The following is a 20,733-nucleotide window of genomic DNA, read 5'->3' as shown; positions in this document are numbered from 1 at the left end:
TGAAACTGAAATGCAGGGTGCACACCTGTAACCCCAGCAACTTGGGTATCTAAGAAAGGTTAAAAAATTGAAGGGTACGGGCTAGGGTTGTGGCTTAGTGGTAGAGTGCTTGCCTGGCACGTGTGAGGCCCTGGGTTTGATCCTCAGGGCCTCATATAAATAAATAAAATAAAGGTCCATTTACAACTAAAAAAATTTTTTTTAAAAATTGGAGGCAGCCTCAGCAACTTAACACAACTTTGTCTCCAAAAGAAAAAAAGAAAAAAATAAAGACTAGGAATGTAGATAGTGGTACACCACCCTTGGGTTCAATCCCTAATTTGTATGTGGGGCATGTATGGACAAAAAACTAAAATGTAGGGCTTTGGGGTATAGTGTAGCACAGTGACAGAGCACTTGACAAGCATGCACTCATCCCCACCACTGCAAGAAAAAAAAAAATGCATTAATTACATAAAAAATAAAATGAAGGAAAGGAACATGAGAAAACAACTTGAGGAGCAAGTAGGATTAAGAAAGCATTTTAGATTGAGGGTTTGATTTTACTTGTGAACTGAGGAAGGATCTAGAAGGAATATGATGAAAATATAAGAAAAGCATTAAGTGATTCGGGAAGTTCCTAGAGAATATAGGCTACAATCAAGACCCACGTAGACAGATTAATTAGCCTGAGGAAATAATGGTGAGGGAGTTTTTTCAGACATGGGAAATAGATGAGGATGATTATTGTCACAGAAAAAAAATCTAAAAATTTTTTTAGTTGTAGATGGAAACAGTACCTTTATTTTATTTATTTATTTTTATGTGGTGCTGAGGATCAGACTCAGTGTCTCACATGTGCCAGGCAAGTGCTTTCCCACTGAGCCACAATCCCTGTCCCAGAAAAATTTTAAGATAAGAAAGAGTGTTAAGGGATAGCAATAATCATCATTTTAGGGAAAAGGCGAAGTTAGGGTCTACAGATTGGGGGTATTTGAGGAGAAGGATGGAGAAGATTTGTAGTAGGCACTGGAATGTGATCAGGATGGATTAAAAATGTAGAAAATGATCGATTTCCAAGCATTATGGATAGTCCAAGTGAAGTTGAATTATGTCAAATGTAGCTCATGTTGCCCTCAGTTTCCTTGATATAATCAGGCTTTAGGAAGTGGAATGCTGCACAATTAGAAAGATAGAGACTGAAGAAACAATTTCAATTTTTTCTTTTATCTTGGTCTGTATGATCATAGAGGACTTAGTAAGAGCTCTTTATCTTACCAAATTATTATTATTTTTTAAATCACTGCTTATTTTAACACCATTACTTAGATCCCATTGATACCCTATATGCATATGTGATTACATTACTGGTGTGACTCAGCATCATGTACAGTCAAAGGAATGAGAAGTTATGTTCCATTTGTGTACTGTGTGTCAAAATGTGTTCTATTGTCATGTATGACTGATTAGAACAAATAAAAAATTTTTTGAATAAATCCCATTGAACTGTACTATTACTGCCTGGTGGCTGTAATCATCTGTTGTTTCTAATCTCTAGTTTCCAGGAGACTTGTTTTGATTTCTTCTTTTTAACAAGGCTGGGGGAAAGATCTTTTTAAAATCTTGTGAGTCATTGAAAATGAATTGGAGCCCATTATCAGAACCTTTTGTAGAACAGTCTGCCCCTTTGATGTATTACTTCACCTATTTTATTTACTGTACTAAAATGCACTTGATTTCTTAACTGGAACATACTCCAACTTTATTAATTGGCCATATAGAGCAGTAGTGAAAAAAGCAGATGAAGGATTAGTTGTAGTGATTGGAAACTGAGGGAGGGGAGGCAGTTGGGCAGGGTTGAAGGAATTAAAGGTGAAGGGAAAGTAGCCTCTGATGAAGCCTAGTTTGATTTGAAGGGAGCTGATGGACTGTGAGGATAAAGGGAGATTGAAGTCATGATGACTAAATAAAAGAGTTAAGAGGTAGGTAGAAAGAATAGGAGGTAATAGAGGGATTTTAGCATTCAAAATCTAGGAAGAGGAGCATTCTGAGTATTAAGGAAATTTAAGGATCTTACTGCCCAGATTCTCAGACCAAGATATTAGAAGCATGAATAGTGTGGGTGTTAAAATCCTCCACTTTCTATATCCAGCAACAAAATATAGCACATTTTGAATCCATTTCCTGCTGCATCTTTGACATAGTAGATTTACCTCATGTCTTGAATGTACCTCTTCCATCTATCCTGACGATTTGTCTGGAACTAGATATGCAATTTAGTTTGAATTTTCTAGCTGAAAGGTTTTTAGGGATCATGGTCAATATAGTAAATTTTGATATTCAGAGAGATTAAATAACTTTTCTTTGCTCACATAACTTGTTAATAGCAGAGACAGCTAGGAACTTCAATTTCCCTCTTTTGGTCCATTGTACTGGTTGTTGATTATCTTTTTAAAAATAGCAAGGACCATTTTTTTTCAAACTAATTAGTAATCTCTTAAGATAGTTAATCTTAGAGGGGTATATGATGCAAGATGGGTTTGAAACCTTACATAGAGGAAGAAGAAACAGTATCAAAGCTGACTCTTCTGCATTTAGACCATATCCTGGATGGGTTGACCTTCCTACTTATAGTCAACACTAATCAGGTTCTGACTGCCAGTTACTGAGGTTTTTCCTTTAATTAAAAGAAGAATCTGAGGACCCTCCAGAATAGTCTCATCATCATACTTTATTTTCTACACAGAACATTTGTTGATTTTGTTACTAGTTTTGATATAGTAGGCCTAGTATGGATTCTCAAGTTGTGTATTTCTAGCAAACTCCTATGTAGTGCTTTTGATTCAAAGACCACCCTTTGAGTATCAAGGCCATAAAGATCGTCTGGGGAACCTAGGTTGAAAATGGTTTTTTGAATATGGTAACTATGTGGAGAGATGGATATGTTAATTAAATTAGCTTGATTCTATAGTCAATTATTCTAATTATTTCACTATATATGTATATATCAAAATTATCGTGTTAGCTAGATGCAGTGGCACATGCCTGTAATTTCAACTACTCTGGAGGCTGAGGCAGGAGGATCCCACGTTCAAGGCCAGACTGGGCAACTTAGACTGTATTTCAAAATTTTAAAAATTTAAAAGAACTGGAGATAAAGCTCAGTGTAGCACACTTTGCCTAGCAAGTGCAAGGCCCTGGGTTCAGTATTGTAAAACAAATAAAAAATAATGTTTGTAACTTAAATATATATACTTTTATTATTAAAAATAAATAAAAGCATTGTGATATATGCATTACAGGGGAGAAAAAGAGTTTAATACATGGTGCTGCCTCATTCTTGAATCAATTAGATTTTATTTTGTTCAAGCTTTTTCTGAAGGTCCAGGAGTAAAAGTTTATACCATGTAGTGGTTTTTAGGTAGTAGAATCAGAACTTAAGCAGAGGCATTTTCTAACTGACTACTCATGCTCTTGTTTCTAAACCATTACAGTAGTAATAACTTTCAGTCTCACGTTTCCAATTATTGTCTTTACTTTCCTCCTTTCTTTTCATCTAGTTGATATCATAGCTTTGAAGGAATGATGGCTCTTTTATTAAAAGGTCTGTGGGCACTTGGAGGCAATGCCCAGTCCCAGGGAAATAAGTACTTTTTTCTCCTGACATGTGACAGCCTTTCCCTCAAACTTAGATTAATATTGATAGCCAATAGAAACCAAGAAAAACAATGGTGAAGATTTCTCTTGTGATAAAGTGGTATCTTTCTAAGGCATTGGAATTTTGAAGACTTGATTTTGTTCCTGCTTATACAGGGCCTTTTGAAGACTTATTTGAAATGTGAACACAATACTTGATATCTTTGAATGGTCTAAGGTATATTGTGCCTTTGGATAGCTTCTAATTCTATGTTTGGATCAGCTCTGGGAATTATATAAAACTTTACCCAGGGGATCTTTATGTACTTGTTAAGGCTAACCTAAATTAGGAAACTTTTCTTCAGCTTTTAAACTTTAAATTTTGTTCTTTTTTTCTTAAATTCAAGGAGATTTGTTCTTTTTACCCTCTCCTCCTTCCTTCTTTACCCTCCTATCCAGAGTGAACGCAAGTGGATCAGATGACCCTGAGGATGCAGGGTCTGGTGAAAATAGAAGAGTCAATGGGAACAATTCTCCATCACTCTCAAATGGTGGTTTTAAACCTTCTAGACCGCCAAGACCTTCACGACCACCTCCACCCACTCCACATAGACCAGGTGTGTATTCCAGCTCTCAGTACTTTTTGTAAATTACGTTCTGATTGGGAGTTGATCTCAGGTAAATTAGAAGATTCCTTAGGTCAGTTTCCTGGCTACATTTTTACATTTATGAATTGACCAAGAGTGATCTTTTCATATGTAACCAAGAAGTACCTTTCCTTAAGTTTTTCTTCCAGGAGTGATGTTACTGAGTGCTCCGTAGAGAATGAAAATCATATGTGCATGGTATAAAGTATGGGTAGTATAGATAAGGTTGAAATTTTGTAATTCTGTGACTAAGTATGTCTTTAAAAAAAAAAAGAAAAAATCCCCTGTTGGGGCTTCACCCAGGGCACTTTATCACTGGGCTGTATCCCCGGTCCTTTTTTTTTTTTTTTTGCGGTGCTGGGGATCAAACCCAGGGCCTTGTGCTTTCGAGGTGAGCACGCTACCAACTGAGCTATCTCCCCAGCCCCCCAGTCCTTTTTAATTTTTATTTTAGGAGAGTCTGGTAAGTTTGCCCAGGCTGACCTCAGACTTGCAGTCCTCCTGCCTAACCTCCTCTGAGTAGACAGGATTATAGATTTGTGCAACATCCTGGCTGTAACCTTATTTTATAATCAAGAATCTGGTTACTGTACTCTTATATCCTTTAATGGGACAATTCATAAATGGCAAGTACCAACAAAGGTAAATGATAATCAGATTTTAAGGTGAAAATACAACAAATGAACATATTTCATATAGTAACAATATAAACATCTATAGGTATGATATCCATTTTTCTGATTAATCAGAACAGATCTTTAATGTTATCTTTAATTATTTCCCTCTACTACAGTGTGGTTAGGGAATGCAAAGTAATAAACCACATATTGTTAGAGAAGTAAATTGGTTGTCCACAAATCATTTAATTAAATGAGTTTGTGTTCAATTATACATCATCCCCTTCTTCATAGATAATGGTGTTTAACATTATATCCAGGTCTTAAATTGATACACCTTTTGTCGTAATATTGATAATTTTCTCCAGACAATTGCTTGTCAACAATATTTCTTAAGATATAGTAAGTGCTCAAAAATATTTATAAACCAGGTGCAGTGGCACACGCCTATAATCCCAGCCACTTGGGAGCCTGAGGCAGGAGGATTGTAAGTTCAAAGCTCAGCAGTTTAGTGAGACCCTAGTCAACTTAGTGAGACCCTGTCTCAAAATAAAAAATACAAGGACTGGGGTGTGTAACTCAGTGGTAAAGCACCCTTCACCCCCCAAAGAACATTTGTAAGAATATTATTATTATTATTATTGTTTATCAGTCAGATCATTCATATTAAAGCTAATATAAAAATTAGTTTCTACTCTGTAATGGTACCATAGAAAAGACAGTTTTAAGGATCTAGAAATTACTAAAATGAACTTATAATACCAAGGAATATTAATGCTTTTCTAGAAGATTCTAATGAATTGGTAGAGCACTTGTCTATTATGTGCAAGGCCCCAGGTTTGATCACCATCACCATAAAAAATAAAATAAACTGGGTGCATTGGTGACATTCTGCAATCCCAGCTACTCAGATGACAAAGCAGAAAATTCACAGTCCAAGACCAGCCTGGGCAAGACCTGTCTCAAAATACAAATAAAAAGAGAAGGCTTGGGGATGTAGCTCAGTGATAGAGTTCAATCATCAGTACTGCCAAGTAAATAAATAAATACATAAAGGTTTTTATTTCTTTGATTTCATGAAGTCACAATCTATATGCCTTATAATTAATAATGGGATGAGTTTATGGGAGGTAAGAAGTTACAAACAAGTCTTTTAGGAGAACATTGTCTATTTCCCATTATTTATTTTTAAGTAATTTTCACCTGTGTACCTGCATCTTAATATTTTGTCAACTACCTTTTTATTTTTAAAATAAAATTTATCCTGATTTTAAATTCAGAGAGTGAAGTATTCTTTTCCTATTTTCTCTAAATCTTCTATAGCATCTGTCAATGGTCACCATCTGCCACTTCTGAAAGTGATGGATCTAGTACAGGTTCTCTGCCACCAACAAATACAAATACATCTGAAGGAAGCAACATCTGGATTAATAATTCCTCTTACTATATCTGGAGGCTCAGGCCCTAGGCCATTGAATCCTGTAACTCAGCTCCCCTACCACCTGGGTAAGTAACTTTTTTGATTAACATTTATTTTCTTTAGGCTTCTGCATGTACTCATTAATAAGGAAATTAATGCTACGTTCTTTCAGTAACTGCCTTTAATTTTGGTGAAGTCTGGAATTAAAGAAAGCTCACCACTTTGGAAATTTGCCCCTTGTTTTTAGGGCAAAGTAGATGATGATTTTTTTTTTTTTTTTTTTTTTTTAAATTGAAGGACCCTGAAAGGTTTCATAACATTAATCAGCATTCTTTCCACTTGGGGCCTGAGTATAATCTGATCAGATTGAGAGTGACTTTTGTCTCTTTCATCTGATTTCCAGCTTCTTGAGAAAGACAAGTCCTCTCCTAGAGCAGACACTTGTGTAGAATAAATCTCATCCATAATGTGCCACCCTCACAAGATTTCATTTCTTGACCTTATTCTATTTCTATCATATTTCTTTATCAAGTAACATGCTTATTTTCCTCAGTTCTATAATATGCTCATTTAAGGGCAAAAGGCAGTGACAGCATTGAAAAGCCAAACTACTCACACAAGTGCCGTACCCTACCAGCCTTTTTAATTTTGTGTTTAAGTTGGGAGCAAAGAGTGGACCAGCATGGGCGAGTTTATTATGTAGATCATGTTGAAAAAAAGAACAACGTGGGATAGACCTGAGCCTCTACCTCCTGGGTAAGTATGCTTATTTAGAAGTATGGGTTATATCTGTGCACCATCTTCCCTTCATTCCTAAATTTCCTCTTCCTGTCAATACTTTCTTTGTCCTCTTTGTTTTGTGGTAGGTGCTAACTAGAAAGAAGAAAAATAGAGCATTGAATTATTTTTATTTTCACTCATTTTGCACCAAAGCTTACGTAGTTCTTGTTCTTCAAATTTTCTTGTCTGAACTGTTGTTGACCTGGCTCAGAGTCACAAAACTTTAGGATTAGTTTCTTCAAGAGTAATTATTTATATTAAATAAAACTGTAGCTCTTATATATTAAGATGAAGTCCCCATTATATAAAACATTTAACAGTAATTAAATTATTGTAAAATAGTTGAATGTTAAGGATATATTAACACACAATGTTAAACACTTCACATTTATATTATAAATAACTGAAAGGAAATATTTTTAAATCTAGAGAAAAGTCTATATCAAACATAAAAATATATTAATCTTGCTAGCAGTCTTAAAGACAAGCACACCTAAAAGGTACTGTTTTGTTTATTAAATTAGCAGATAATGTCAAGTGTTAGGAATTTTACCTCATAACATTACTGAAATAGTGTAAATTTCTGCTCTCTTGCTTTTTTCTCCTACACACTTGCTTACTTTTTCCTCCTCGCTTTTCACACTTTCTTGTGTGCGCCCTTTCTCTTTCCCTTTCTTTTCCTCTCATTTCTCTCTTACCCTGCAGGGAGACTCTGTTTTCTTAATAAACTCCCTTATATGATTAAAAAAAAAAAAATAGTGTAAATTTCTTATAGGAAGCTCTCCATGATAATATAACCTTAGTAATTTTCCCTAAAAAATTTATCATAGGAAAATAATTCAAAAGAAGAAAAAATTTTGCTGTATCAAGGGTATTTATTATCTTATTATTTATAGTATCAGAATATTGAAAACAACCCTAAACAACCATGCAGGTAGAAATAAAGTTACTCTGTCAGTGTTTACTTAATTAATATAACTAAATTTAAAAGTAGTTGTATTCTTATGTACAAGTGCTTTTTGATATCTTTGAAAAGCTCTATATAATTTATGTCACTTTTGTGATTGCAACAGTAAAATTCCCTGGCAAAAAACTGAATTTTTTTAAATGACTCTTTGAGATTTACTCACTGAATATGCCTTGCATTTTAAAGACTTGACTAATACACAGGCTGGGGTCATAGCCCAGTGGTAGAGCGCTTATATAGCACATGTGAGGCACTAGGTTCAATCCTTAGCACCACATAAAAATAAATAAATAAACAAATAAATAAAGAAAGGTATTTTGTCCATTTACAACTGGAAAAAAAAATTTTTTTTAAACTCTTGACTAATACATTCCAAGAACTTTTAAAGTATAAACCTTTAGAAGCATTCCTTTTTAAGTTCACTTGTAAACTACTTTTAAAACATATAAAAATTCAGGAAAATCAGTATTTTCTCAAGGTAAAGATCTTATCTTACAAGAATTTGCTGAAATTTGTTTTTGTTCTGATTTAGTTGGGAACGGCGGGTGACAATATGGGACGTATTATTATGTTGACCATTTCACAAGAACAACAACATGGCAGAGGCCAACACTGGAATCCGTCCGGAACTACGAACAGTGGCAGCTACAACGTAGTCAGCTTCAAGGAGCAATGCAGCAGTTTAACCAGAGATTCATTTATGGAGTAAGCAGCCTATTGATTTGTTGATATTTTGACTAATAAAAGTATTCAGTTTTTAAACCTTTCCTGCTTATCATTTAAGCACTTATAAAAGAAGGGCAATCCAGTTGTTTTTCTTAATAGGTATTATTTGAAGACCTTCTCTGGAGTGCTCTGGAGTACTGTTTATGTGATCTATTCTTTCCTTTTTGTAATTTTCCAAATTTCATCCCCCTTCTGTTTGAAAATGTCAAGAATATACAAAAAAGAAGTTAGGACAACTTAAAATTCATGAACAAAAAAATGGTAAAAATAAACCTAAGTAGTTTGAAAAGAATTAAAACAATTCCGAATTTAGTACATTTAACTTATCAGAATATTTGAAGATTTGAATCTCAGAGAATTTGACTTTTAAGTGATTGTGTTAGAATTTTAACGGAGTGTTGAATCACTTTTTTAACATTTAGAGGTAAAGTTTATGTAATAAATTAATTGATGCTCTGGGACAATGAATAAATTTGATTTCTTATAAGGTTATACTAAATACATTTTTCTGACTTAACTACATTATTTTTAGTATAGAGATATTTCCTTATGAAAACAAATGGTTTTGATTTTATATAGTTCCCTTTAGAGTAATAGTACAGCAGTAATGGTAAGTATACCAAAATATGTTAGTATTTTCATTGATATATGATCTTTGCTGCTTATTTTATAATCTCTCAGATAATAAAATATCACAGATCTTTTCTCTGAGGAAAGGAAAATAATCGGTTAAGAAATTTGATTCTCAGCCATCTGTGACGGTGCATGCCTATTATCCCAGCTATTTGGGAGGCTGAGGCAAAAGAATCACAAGTTTATATTGTCATGCGCTCATCAGAGAAAACATTCGATCTTTGGTAACAAGGGGTGGGGGTGGCAGGGGGAAGAGAAGAGTGAAGGAAACTTTGGATGGTGTAGAGGGAAAATGGGGTGGGAGGGGGTAGGGGACACAAAGGTAGTAGAATGGAACAGTATTATACCGTGTATATGCATGATTACATGAATGGTGTGAATCTACATCGTGTACAACCATAGAAATGAAAAGTTTACGGTAACCATTTGTGTACAATGAAAAAAAAAAAAAAGAATCACAAGTTTGAGGACAGCTTGGGCAACTTAGTGAGATCCTGTCTCAAAACAAAAAGGAATGGGTTGTAGTTTAGTGGTAGAATGTTTACCTAGCATGTGCAAGGCCCTGCTTAAAAAAAAAAAAAAAAGGAAAAAAATAAAATGAGAAATTTGACTCTCTTTGCCAAAGAAACCCACTCTGTAAGACTGCAAGGGAAGATGACTCAATTGCCATCACCTCCCCTGCCATTGCTATAATCCCTGTTAGATTCATCAGAATAAAACAACACTACAAATTGCTCACGAGGCTTTAAGTTCTTTCCTTTTCTTCACATTCCTGCCTATTTCTTGGACCTCATCATCATAGACAAATTCAACTTTATCTGCAGCCTTCCCTTCACAGCCCTGTTAAGACTAAAACATTTTTCTTTTGTATAACCATTTTATCTGTCACTTCCAATAGACAGATGTCATAATATTCCCCTTACTAGTGGTTTTACAGGTGAAATTAATTTTTGTCTCTTGTATGTCTTACTCTTCATGTTTTTCTATGCTATTTTACATCTTCCTTCTTTAATTATAATCACCTTTGGTATACCTGGCCACATTTCTTCTAGGTTTGAATGCCTAACTTGCCTGCCTTCTTTAAAACTAGTTTCCACAGGGGTGTCCAGTGGAAAGAGCATGGGCTTTGGAGTCACACACATCTGGGTTTGAATCCTGATTCCACATTTACTTTCTCTATATGACTTTGAGTAAGTTACTTAACCTCATCAAGACTCATTTACTTTATATATAAAATAGATACATATTTAATTGCCTCAAAGATTTTTGTTTTTAGTTTCATTTGTTTTTGTTTTGTTTTGTTTTGTTTTAGGATTCCATAAATAAAGGTCCTAATGTTTGACACATTACTAGATGCCTAGAAATTTTAGTTTTCATCTCTTCTCTCCCACCTATTCACAACTATAAATGTGCCCTTTACATCATTTTGGCAGTACATAATCTTTCAAAACATTGTAGGGTTTTTTTTTGTTTGTTTGTTCTTGTTTTTTTGTACCAGGGATGGAACCCATGGGCGCTTAAGTACTGAAGTCACATTCCCAGCCCTTTTTATTTATTTTTAAAATTTTGAAACAGGACCTCTCTAAGTTGCAGAGGTTAGCCTTGAACTTTTGATACTTCTGCCTCAGCCTCCCAAATCACTGGGATTACAGGTGTGTGCCACCATGCCCACCTGCTCTAAACAATCTTTTTAAAAACAGATTTAACAAATTCTGGAGTACTTACTGTGTGTATTGACTTATTGTAAACTTGACCAATTTACTATTCACAATCTTTGGAACTTTTTTTTTTTTTCCTTTTGGTACTGGGAATTGAATCCAGGGTCACTTTGCCACTTAGCTACATTCCCCAGTCCTTTTTATTTTTTATATTTGATCCAGGGTCCCAGAGTTGCTGAGGGCCTCTCTTAGTTACTGAGACCAGCTTCAAACTTGTGATCCTCCTGCCTTACCCTCCCAAGTCACTGGGAGTACAGTCATTTGCCACTATGTCTGGCTTGAAACTTTTTTTTGAATTATAACTTACACTTTGTTACCTCTGTTCTTCTCCCTTCCTTAATCTAAAATAAAAAATCTGATCAATTTTCTGAAATTCTTATTTGTTTTTATAGAATGTTTCTAAATCATATAGAATTTAAACAGCTTATTTTACCTTAAAATAAGCAAAGATGTGAATCAAATGAATTTAATATTCTCAATGTCATCTCCTTAAAAGGTGGAGAATAGGGGACTGTTGCTGAGAAATAATCTGTTTTATTGGGTGAATTAAGTGATCTTTATTCACCACTATTCTGATCCTAGTTAAAAGCCAGTAGATTCTCATACACCCAGCATTTTAAAGCTCAGAATTGATGTGACTGATGATGAACCATTGTGTAATGATTTTTCCTGGCTTGTGTATTCACTGTGCATGTTTCCAGTTGATCTGTCCTTGTGTTTTATAGAATTATCTGAACAGTTTGTCATATGCCAAACTTTTCAGACCCAGTCTATAACATGGCCTTCTTATTCTCAATCCTTTTCTTAATTGCATCTATAAAGTAACAAGATTTGTTCTTGACATCTCTGTCTACCGAGAGCTGTTAATTCAGAAATGGAATATCTTTCATATTCTTTAAACTCTATTATTAATTAACCTAGTTTCTGTAATACGTCGGTGACCTGGCAGAAAAAAAAATACAGTGGTCTCTAGATTGAGACTTAAGAGATCCAACCCAACTGAATGTAGTGTTAGAACTTTGAATGGATCCTGGTTGTAACACATAAGCAACTAGGCATTTAATTTTGTATTAGGTATTAGATAATTAAAAATTTAACATTGATTTTTTTTGCTTAGTATAATAATGATCTTGAGATTACATAAGAAAATATCCACAAATTTTACAGAAGCATAGTAAAATATGTAGGTTGAAATAATGTTCGATTTTTACTTCAAAGTATAAGAAAAAAAGATATGTAAAGAAATGTGACAAAGTCTTGCTAACTCTTGAATCTTGGTGCTGGGTTTAAGGAGTTCATTGTCATATCTTATCCTTCTTTTTCCATAGTAAAATTATTTTAAAAGCAGTTAGAATTTATTATGTGTTTACTTGTCTTATCCTACTAAAGAAGAAAGAACTTAACCAAGTCTTAGTGAATCATCACAAAATTATTGCTTCTCTGTTATACACTAAAATTGAAACAGTCATTAAACCTACAATCATATTACTTTTACTTCTCTTTTCCTAAAGGTTAACTCCTTCAGAGGTTATTTTATCTAGTTAAACATACTGTTCACCAGTGTGATAATTGCAAACAAATTTTTAAAAGTCTTCCATACATTTAGTTCTAAGCTCATTAGCACCTTCCAGTTGGAATTCTTTCCTTTCACTTATCTGACAACCTGGTCTTTCTGCTTCCTCAACTTCTTTTCAAAACTCATTGTGTGTTCCATATTCTCTATGTGATATTCTGGTTTTGACTACATATACAAGATTTTTCTCAACCATCTGATGATGACTCTTTGTACTGGTATTATAATGACTTTGGGGGATTTATATATATATAGAAATACATATAATGTAAAATACATATTTTATATTATGATATAGTAAAACTTGTAGCAAAAATTAAAACTGGTTATACTGAGAGTGAGAATTATGTTATTGTGCAGTATTTCAGTTTCAAATAATTTTAAATGTTAGACAATGTTTGCAAAGTTTTGTGGGTTTTTTTTTTTTTTGCAAAACCAAAATACAGTATGTTGGTATTTATAAAAACTGTATCATACTGCTCTACAATAATGAACTCTGCAAGAATGTTATACTGCACATGGCCAAGGAAGGCATATTAGAACTCAGTGAAAAGAACTTAAATTTGCTCTGAAATGATCTGTTTAATTTGTTAATTATTTCATCTTTTTTTTTTTTTTTTTTTTTTTTTGGTTCTTCGTAGAATCAAGATTTGTTTGCTACATCACAAAATAAAGAATTTGATCCCCTTGGTCCTTTGCCACCTGGATGGGGTAAGTTACATGAGTTTTTTTTTCATTAAATTTTATCATTTTAAAAAATCAGGTATTTATAGACGATATTCTGTTCTCATTTGAGTAAATACCTGAGAGGCTTTTTGGGTATATCTAGTTAATTGACAGTGCCAAATAGGCATTACATTTTATTCAGATTATAAGTTGACTTTTTCATTATTAGAAAATTTTATTGGAATTTAGAATTATTTTGCTCTTCTAACATTTAAAAATATTGATCACTTGACAATGAAGAGGGAATAGAGTATTGATAACACCAATCTGGATGGATCTCACAGGCATTATACTTAGCAAACCAAGTCAGTATTCATAAGATTTTATGCTTTTATAATTTTGGTTCCTGTTATTATAATCAAATACGGGAGGGTAGATAAAGAAAAAAGTTTTGTTTAGCTCATAGTTCTGGAAGTTCAAGGGCATGGCATAGTCTTCTGCTTGGCTCTGGTGAAGACTTCAAGTCAGATAGCATAACAAGGATAGCATAACAAGGTGGGAGGTTATATGAGAGAGGGTGATTATGTGGCAAGACAGGAAGTTAGAGTGAGATTTTAAATCCTTTCCAAAGGCACACTCCCAGTGACCTTATGATTTCCCACTCCACCTGAAAAGGTTCACCCTCCTCCCAACATTGCCACTGAGAACCAAGCTTCCAACACAAGAACCCTTGGAGGACACACTCAAACCATATATAAACTTCAACATACTGTATGTTTCAATTTATATACATTCTTAAAATCACAAAACTAGAGCTGGCTAACAGATTAGTAGTTGTTGGGAACAGGATAGGTGGGAAGTTGTGTTAAAATACAAGAGACAGCACTAAGGGGGTTCTTACCTGATGATGGAAACGTTCTGTATCTTGGTTACGTTGGTGAATACATGAAAATATACATGGGATTAAAAAATATATAGAAATTTGTATTCACCTACATGGATTCAACTTTAACAAATGGTAAACATTGAAAATTCCATGGTTAGGAATAATGTACCAGTATCTTGGTTTTAATATTGTACTATACCTACATTAAATATCACCATTGGGAGAAACTGGCTAAAGGGTACATTCAGACTCTGTACAATTTTTATATCAAAGTAATAAAAACACATTGGTCTTTGATCACATTGATCTTTCTCCTCCTCCTCCTTTTTTTTTTTTTTTTTTTTAAGTACTCAGGGTATAGGGGCACAAACAAAACACAGCAGTACTCTACTACTGAGCTACATTTCCAGCCCCTTTTATGTTTTATTTTGAGACAGGTTCTTGCTAAGTTGCCTAGGCTGACCTCGAACTTGTGATCCTCCTGTCTGAGCCTCCTGAGTCACTGGGATCACAGTTATGCTCCACTATGCCTGGTCATAATGTTTTTTTTAAGTACATTCAGTATTTGGTGAGGTTGATATTACCTTACAAAATGGAAGGGGAACTTCGTGCCCTATGCTATGGAGCACATGAGTATACCCTGCTATTGAGTACACTTAATACCTTAGTTATTAAAACTTAGTTAATAGACTTTAAGATGGGTCTACCGTACCAGATTCTGTTTTATAGTGTTAAATATAGATAGAGTCTTCTGGCTCTTTTGGATCCTCAGAGTGGTCAGTGTGTGGTTGATATGATGAACTTTAGATGAGGGGTGTAGCCCTTAGGCATATTGTACTTGCATTCCCAGACATGGATGGTTTGCCCAAATTTATTTCAAGAGTTGTATGTCCATGTTACAGAAAGAGAAATTAATGAAATAAAAGGAAAAGGAATATCTGAAGGTTATATGTTTATGTCCCTAATTTTATTTTGCTGAAAAACTGAGACCTGCTTCGTGATGATGATAAAAAACAGAGACTGTTTTTCTCTGGAGCACCTGTTGCTCATAGAAGCCTGGAATGTGGGCTATCTTTCCTTTATTAGAATAGCTTTCCTGCAAACAGGTTCTTGCCTTCTGTATTGATCATTAACCCCATCATCTAGTCTTTTTCCTTTTTCCTTTAGCCAACAACACTTTCTCAAAATATTGCCTCTGAAGACCCAGCTTATTGCCAGGTGCAGTGATGCACACCTGTAATCCCAGAGGTGCTGGAGGCTGAGGCAGGAGGATCACAACTTCAATGCCAGCCTCAGCAACTTAGCAAGACTGTACCTCAAGATAAAAAAAATAAAAGGGCCAGGGATGTGGCTCAGTGGTTAGGTTAAGTGCCCCTGGTTTCAATCTCTGGAATCAAACACCTCCCCCCGACCCCCATAAACCAGCTTATCTAGAGTATCAGCTTCTTGCCGTACTAATATCTTGCTATTTTCAATATTTGCATATATTTGGGTCTTACACTCCTAAGATCGAAGTGCCGCCCCCTTCCTAAATGAGTTCATGATTATTCTACAGCCCACTTTGAGCACTGCTTTGTGATTCTTTGCCTTTGGAGCACATGCCTTAGTTTAGAACCAGTGATAGCACTAGTCATGTATCAGATGAAGGGACCCAACTAATACACCTTCAGTATTGTCCCAGGAAATACAATCCTATCTTATGTGCTGTGTTTCCTCTCTGAGATTGACAGCATTGTTTTTGTGAACAGTATATTTTAATCCAACTTTTTATGCAGTAAGATGAGACATTACCATCTGATAAGCTGACAGTGAAGAAGTTTTAATACAGGCACACCATAGGGCCTAGAGAACAAAGAATTATTTTGGTTCAACAATGCACTCTAATATTGGGCTCTGTATACTCATCAAAGTATAAAGACATTTTCTCATTTTCATAGTTATGAAACACTACATAGAGTACCAAGAAGCTTCTACTTTTCACTGTTTTATTCATCAAATCAGGAAGTGCTTTCATCTGCATTCAAGTTGATATTCAGTAATTTCAGTGTTGTTTATCATGTGGTTTTTTTCAACAAAGTAAGAAATTATAAGAATTCAGCTCCATAGCCCCAATACTTCCTCTCCTTAAGTAGATGAGCCTTCAGTTTGCAAGTGAAAAGTTTTGTACCTTTGAAATTTTGTTTTTCACAGCCTTTTCCAAAAAAATGCTGATATCAGTAGTATATACTTAGAGCATATGTAGAAAACAAGTTAACTTATCTTGCCTTACATTAATTTTTGAAGGAAAATCTGTTGCTGAAATCTGAATTTACATGACAGATAAAAGAGGAATGTATGCTCAGCTGTGCACTTAGGGTATTACTTTCAGGTTATAAATGTCATTTGGTGGGCTGGGGATACAGCTCAATTGGTAGAATGCTTGCCTTGCAAGCACAAGGCCCTGGGTTCAATCCCCAACACCAAAAAAAAAAAACAAAAAAACCAACATTTGGTGGGACAAGAGATGTAGTTCAGTGGTAGAGTACATGCTTAGCATGCAGGAGGCCACAGGTTCAATCTGTAGTAAGACACATACACACACACACACACATATTTTGTGTTGTGTGTGTGTGTCTTACACATTTGGATACATATTTTTTGAACAAGCAAGATAATTCTGGATTCTGCAACTAAATTAATTTTTTTGAGATTTAAATTCATGACTTCCAAGGCATGAACTTACCTTGCTATCATGTAATATTAGTGCAAGCTGTAGCACTATAGATGCTTATTTTTATCTCAGCGATAGCCTTAGAGTTGGTGACATGTTTCCACAGTCAGGATGCCTTGACCCGTGAAGCCTATGTTAATATTTGGACTGGGTCACCAGTCACAGAATCTCATTTTCTATATACTGTGCATACCTGCAGTTCTATTTCTGTTTTAGTCTTAGCTAATATAGAAAGTAGCTGAGATGTCAGAAGTGGATTCATGATACGTACTAGTATATCCATTGTAACCCATAACATCACTGCTACTTGATATCATAGAATCAGTACTACAAATATAATTGTTACTGAATACTAACTTAACAAGGTATAATTTGGCCTAAGATTCATTCTGTAATGTACTGCTTAAAGAAAGATCCAAAGGATCTAAATGTGTTGTTTGAAAAGTGGATATCAATTTCTCAAACCACAGGACATAAAAATTAGCTTTTCCAGCAATTTTAAAATTTTGTTCAGATCCATTCCATAATCTTTAATATATCAGTATTCATTTTGAGGCATGTTGGCAAAGTAAAGAAATTCAGAACAGGAAAAACCCCATCTTTTGAAGAATTAGTAATGGAACAGAGATTATAGTTTAAAGATAGCTTAATATTGACTATTAATAGGGAGAGCTCAAGCAGGGACAATTTTGAGGAATGGGAATAAAAAAACAAGGAGAATCTTAAAGCAAGAGCCAGGTGGGGAATAAGCAGCAGGATTTGTTTTGTTTTGTTTTACTTTTCTTTTTGGTGGTACTGGGTATTGAAACTATTGGCACTCTACCGCTAACTACATGTCCAGCCCTTCTTATTTTCAGAGAGGGTCTCGCTAAATTGCTCAGGTTATCACCAAACTTGGGATCCTCCTACCTCAGCCTCCTGAGTAGCTGGGATTACAAGTATGCGACACTGAGCCCAGCCAATAGCAGCTTTAGATGTAGTACTTAAATAATTGAGCCCTACTACCCAAACTGTGTATAGAAAGTTACTATAAATATTCAGTATTTTGGAACTGGTTATATTAAGGAACAAAATCATAAAAAAAGAACCAGTGTAAGCTGAGTGTGTAGCTCTGTGGTAGAATGCTTTTCTAGCATGCACAAGGCCCTGGATTTGATTTCCAGCACAGCAAAATAATTAGGTAAATAGGTAGATAGGTAGAAAGAAAGAAAATGTCTATCTTAATTGAATAATGCCAAACGTATACCAACAAAACAATTAAGTTACTACCCTAACCCCCAACTCCCACTTATATTTAAGAAATGAGATGATGTATAGATGTAGTATGGGAAAAAATTCCCTGTAAACCTGAGTTACCATCTTATCTCTACCACTCAATTAAGGGGTTTGGGGTAGGTCACTTAACCTCTCTGAGTTTTCTTTATGTTCAGGATAAAAATAAAACCATCTATTTCATGGAGCTATTAAGAATAAAATGAGGTTGAACTAAGGGTATGGCTCAGTGATAGAGTGCTTACCTAGCATGTGTGAGGCCCTGAGTTCAATTCCCAGCACCAGAGAACCATCAGTCATTTACGAGATCCAAGATGGTGGACTGGAGGGAGGCTGCATTCCTTGTCACTCCGTAATTCGGGTTTCAAGCAGAGGATATCTGTTTCTCAGTAAGGCAGTCTTTGCTGCTTATCCATCCCCTACTGCGTACCCCATTTGTCCACTGCAGTTCCCAGCACCAAAAAAATAAAATAAAATGAGGTCACATATAAGAAGAAGAAGAAGAAGAAAAAAAAAAAAATCTTATTTTGCTGCTGTTGGTTGGACAGCTGAAAGGGTCCTGTGGGCAGGACATTGATTTAAGTCTGGCTTCTAGGATGTAATAATATTTCTATAACTTTAGTTAAGTATGTGTATTTAATAGTCAAAGAATAAACCTTTTAAAAGATGTGGTATAGAACTACAAAATCAACAATGCAATGAGATGGGCAAATTTGGTTCAAAAATTTTGTCTTAGTTTCAAAAAAAAAACTATGCCAACATTAATGCTTTGTGTTGTTGTTGTTGTTGTTGTTGTTTCTGTATAATAGAGAAGAGAACTGATAGCAATGGCAGAGTATATTTTGTCAACCACAACACTCGAATTACACAATGGGAAGACCCCAGAAATCAAGGGTAAGAACTTTTAGTTACTAGTATATTTATAACTTTTTAAAAATTGCTTACCTATTTCTGACTCAGTCGCATATTTCCCCGAAAGCCTTAAATATTGATTCCTTTATACTCAATGGAGAAATTTTTTTACTTTCATGTAGTGAAAACTTAAGAGCTTCTTGAGAATAGGAAAAAAAACTCACTGACACATGAAAATAATCTTATGCTCAAATATTCACTTAAATATCTTTATTAGTAGTAAAATAAGATGAGTAATTATAAAGCAGTTTCTCCCCCCCCTTTTTCCGTGCCCACCCCTCACCCCTCCCCTCCCCACCCCTTCCCTCCCCTCACACCCCTCTGTATAATCCAAAGTTCCTTCATTCTTCCCTACCCACCCCCCCACTATGGATCAGCATCCTCTTATCAGAGAAAACATTCAACCTTTGGTTTTTTGGAATTGGTTTATTTCACTTAGCATGATATTCTCTAGTTCCGTCCATTTACCTGCAAATGCCATAATTTCATTCTTTAAGGCTGAGTAATATTCCATTGTGTATATGTACCACATTTTCTTATCCATTCATCTGTTGAAGAGCATCAAGGTTGGTTCTATATTGAGCTGCTATAAACATTGATGTGACTGTGTCACTGTAGTATGTTGATTTTAAGTCCTTTGGGTATAGACCCAGGAGTGTGGTATAGCTGGGTCAATAGCTGGGTCAAATGGTGGTTCCATTCCAAGTTTTCTGAGGAATCTTCATACTGCTTTCCATAGTGGTTGCACCAATCTGCAGTCCCACCACATCCCCACCAACACTTATTATTGTTTGTATTCTTGATAATTGCCATTCCAACTGGAGTGAGATGAAATCTTACTTTTAATTTTAAAGCAGAGTTTCTTAATCTGTGATTACTGGATAAATTTGAAGTATGTGTCTTACAGGGGAAAAAATATGTCCCCAGTTTTACTAACTTTTACCTAAAATTTAGCATTTCCTTCTATTATGAATGTGAATATGAGGCTATGACCTAGTAGAATTAGCAATGCCTAGGACTTTGCCACCAGAAGAAATCACAAGGTTTGAAAAACAGCATTCTGTGGTTGTTGCAAATATCTCAAAATATTGTTTACAAACATCATTATTTACAAACATTACAAACTTACAGTCTGGGTATGTAGTTCACTGATAGAGCACTTGTCTAGGGTGTGTCAGGCCCTTTTCTAAAGAAAAGAAAAAGAACTTGCTAGTTCATGTATTAATGAAGAGATATGCTATCACAAATTTGTCTTTTTAATGTTTTGATAACTACATCAAAGTGGCACCTATGAGTACAATTGCTTATCTTAGTAACATTACATAATAGTGTATGTATTTGTTTACTAGGGCCATTTTAACAAACTTTACCACACATGGTGTAACTTAAACAACAAATTTATTGTCTTATAGTTCTGGAGTTAGAACTCAGAGATCAAGGTGTTAGCAGGACCATGCTTCCTCTGCAGTCACTAGGGAAAGATCTGTTCCAGACCTCGCTTCTAGTTATATCCTTGACTTGTCAGCATGTTCACATGTTGTTCACATGACTTCCTGTGTATACATTCCTGTACACAAATTTCCTCTTTTTT

General features: G+C 34.9%; 1 protein-coding gene across 1 annotated transcript in view; it reads left to right on the top strand.

The window, feature by feature from the left end:
- The window catches only part of Itch (itchy E3 ubiquitin protein ligase), a 124,621-nt gene that overhangs the window by 68,276 nt on the left and 35,612 nt on the right, over nt 1-20,733 (top strand). Inside the window, 11 exon segments of the mRNA XM_047538719.1 lie at nt 4,075-4,232; nt 6,203-6,214; nt 6,217-6,293; nt 6,295-6,367; nt 6,370-6,385; nt 6,959-7,013; nt 7,015-7,055; nt 8,579-8,593; nt 8,595-8,751; nt 13,338-13,407; nt 19,040-19,124. Coding sequence (XP_047394675.1) covers nt 4,075-4,232; nt 6,203-6,214; nt 6,217-6,293; nt 6,295-6,367; nt 6,370-6,385; nt 6,959-7,013; nt 7,015-7,055; nt 8,579-8,593; nt 8,595-8,751; nt 13,338-13,407; nt 19,040-19,124 — 759 coding nt within the window.

This window comes from Sciurus carolinensis, chromosome 2 (genome assembly GCF_902686445.1).
Source record: "Sciurus carolinensis chromosome 2, mSciCar1.2, whole genome shotgun sequence".
Classification (NCBI taxonomy): Eukaryota; Metazoa; Chordata; class Mammalia; order Rodentia; family Sciuridae; genus Sciurus; species Sciurus carolinensis.
The sequence above is the reverse complement of the archived record's forward strand: the minus strand, read 5'-3'. Positions and strand labels throughout refer to the sequence as shown.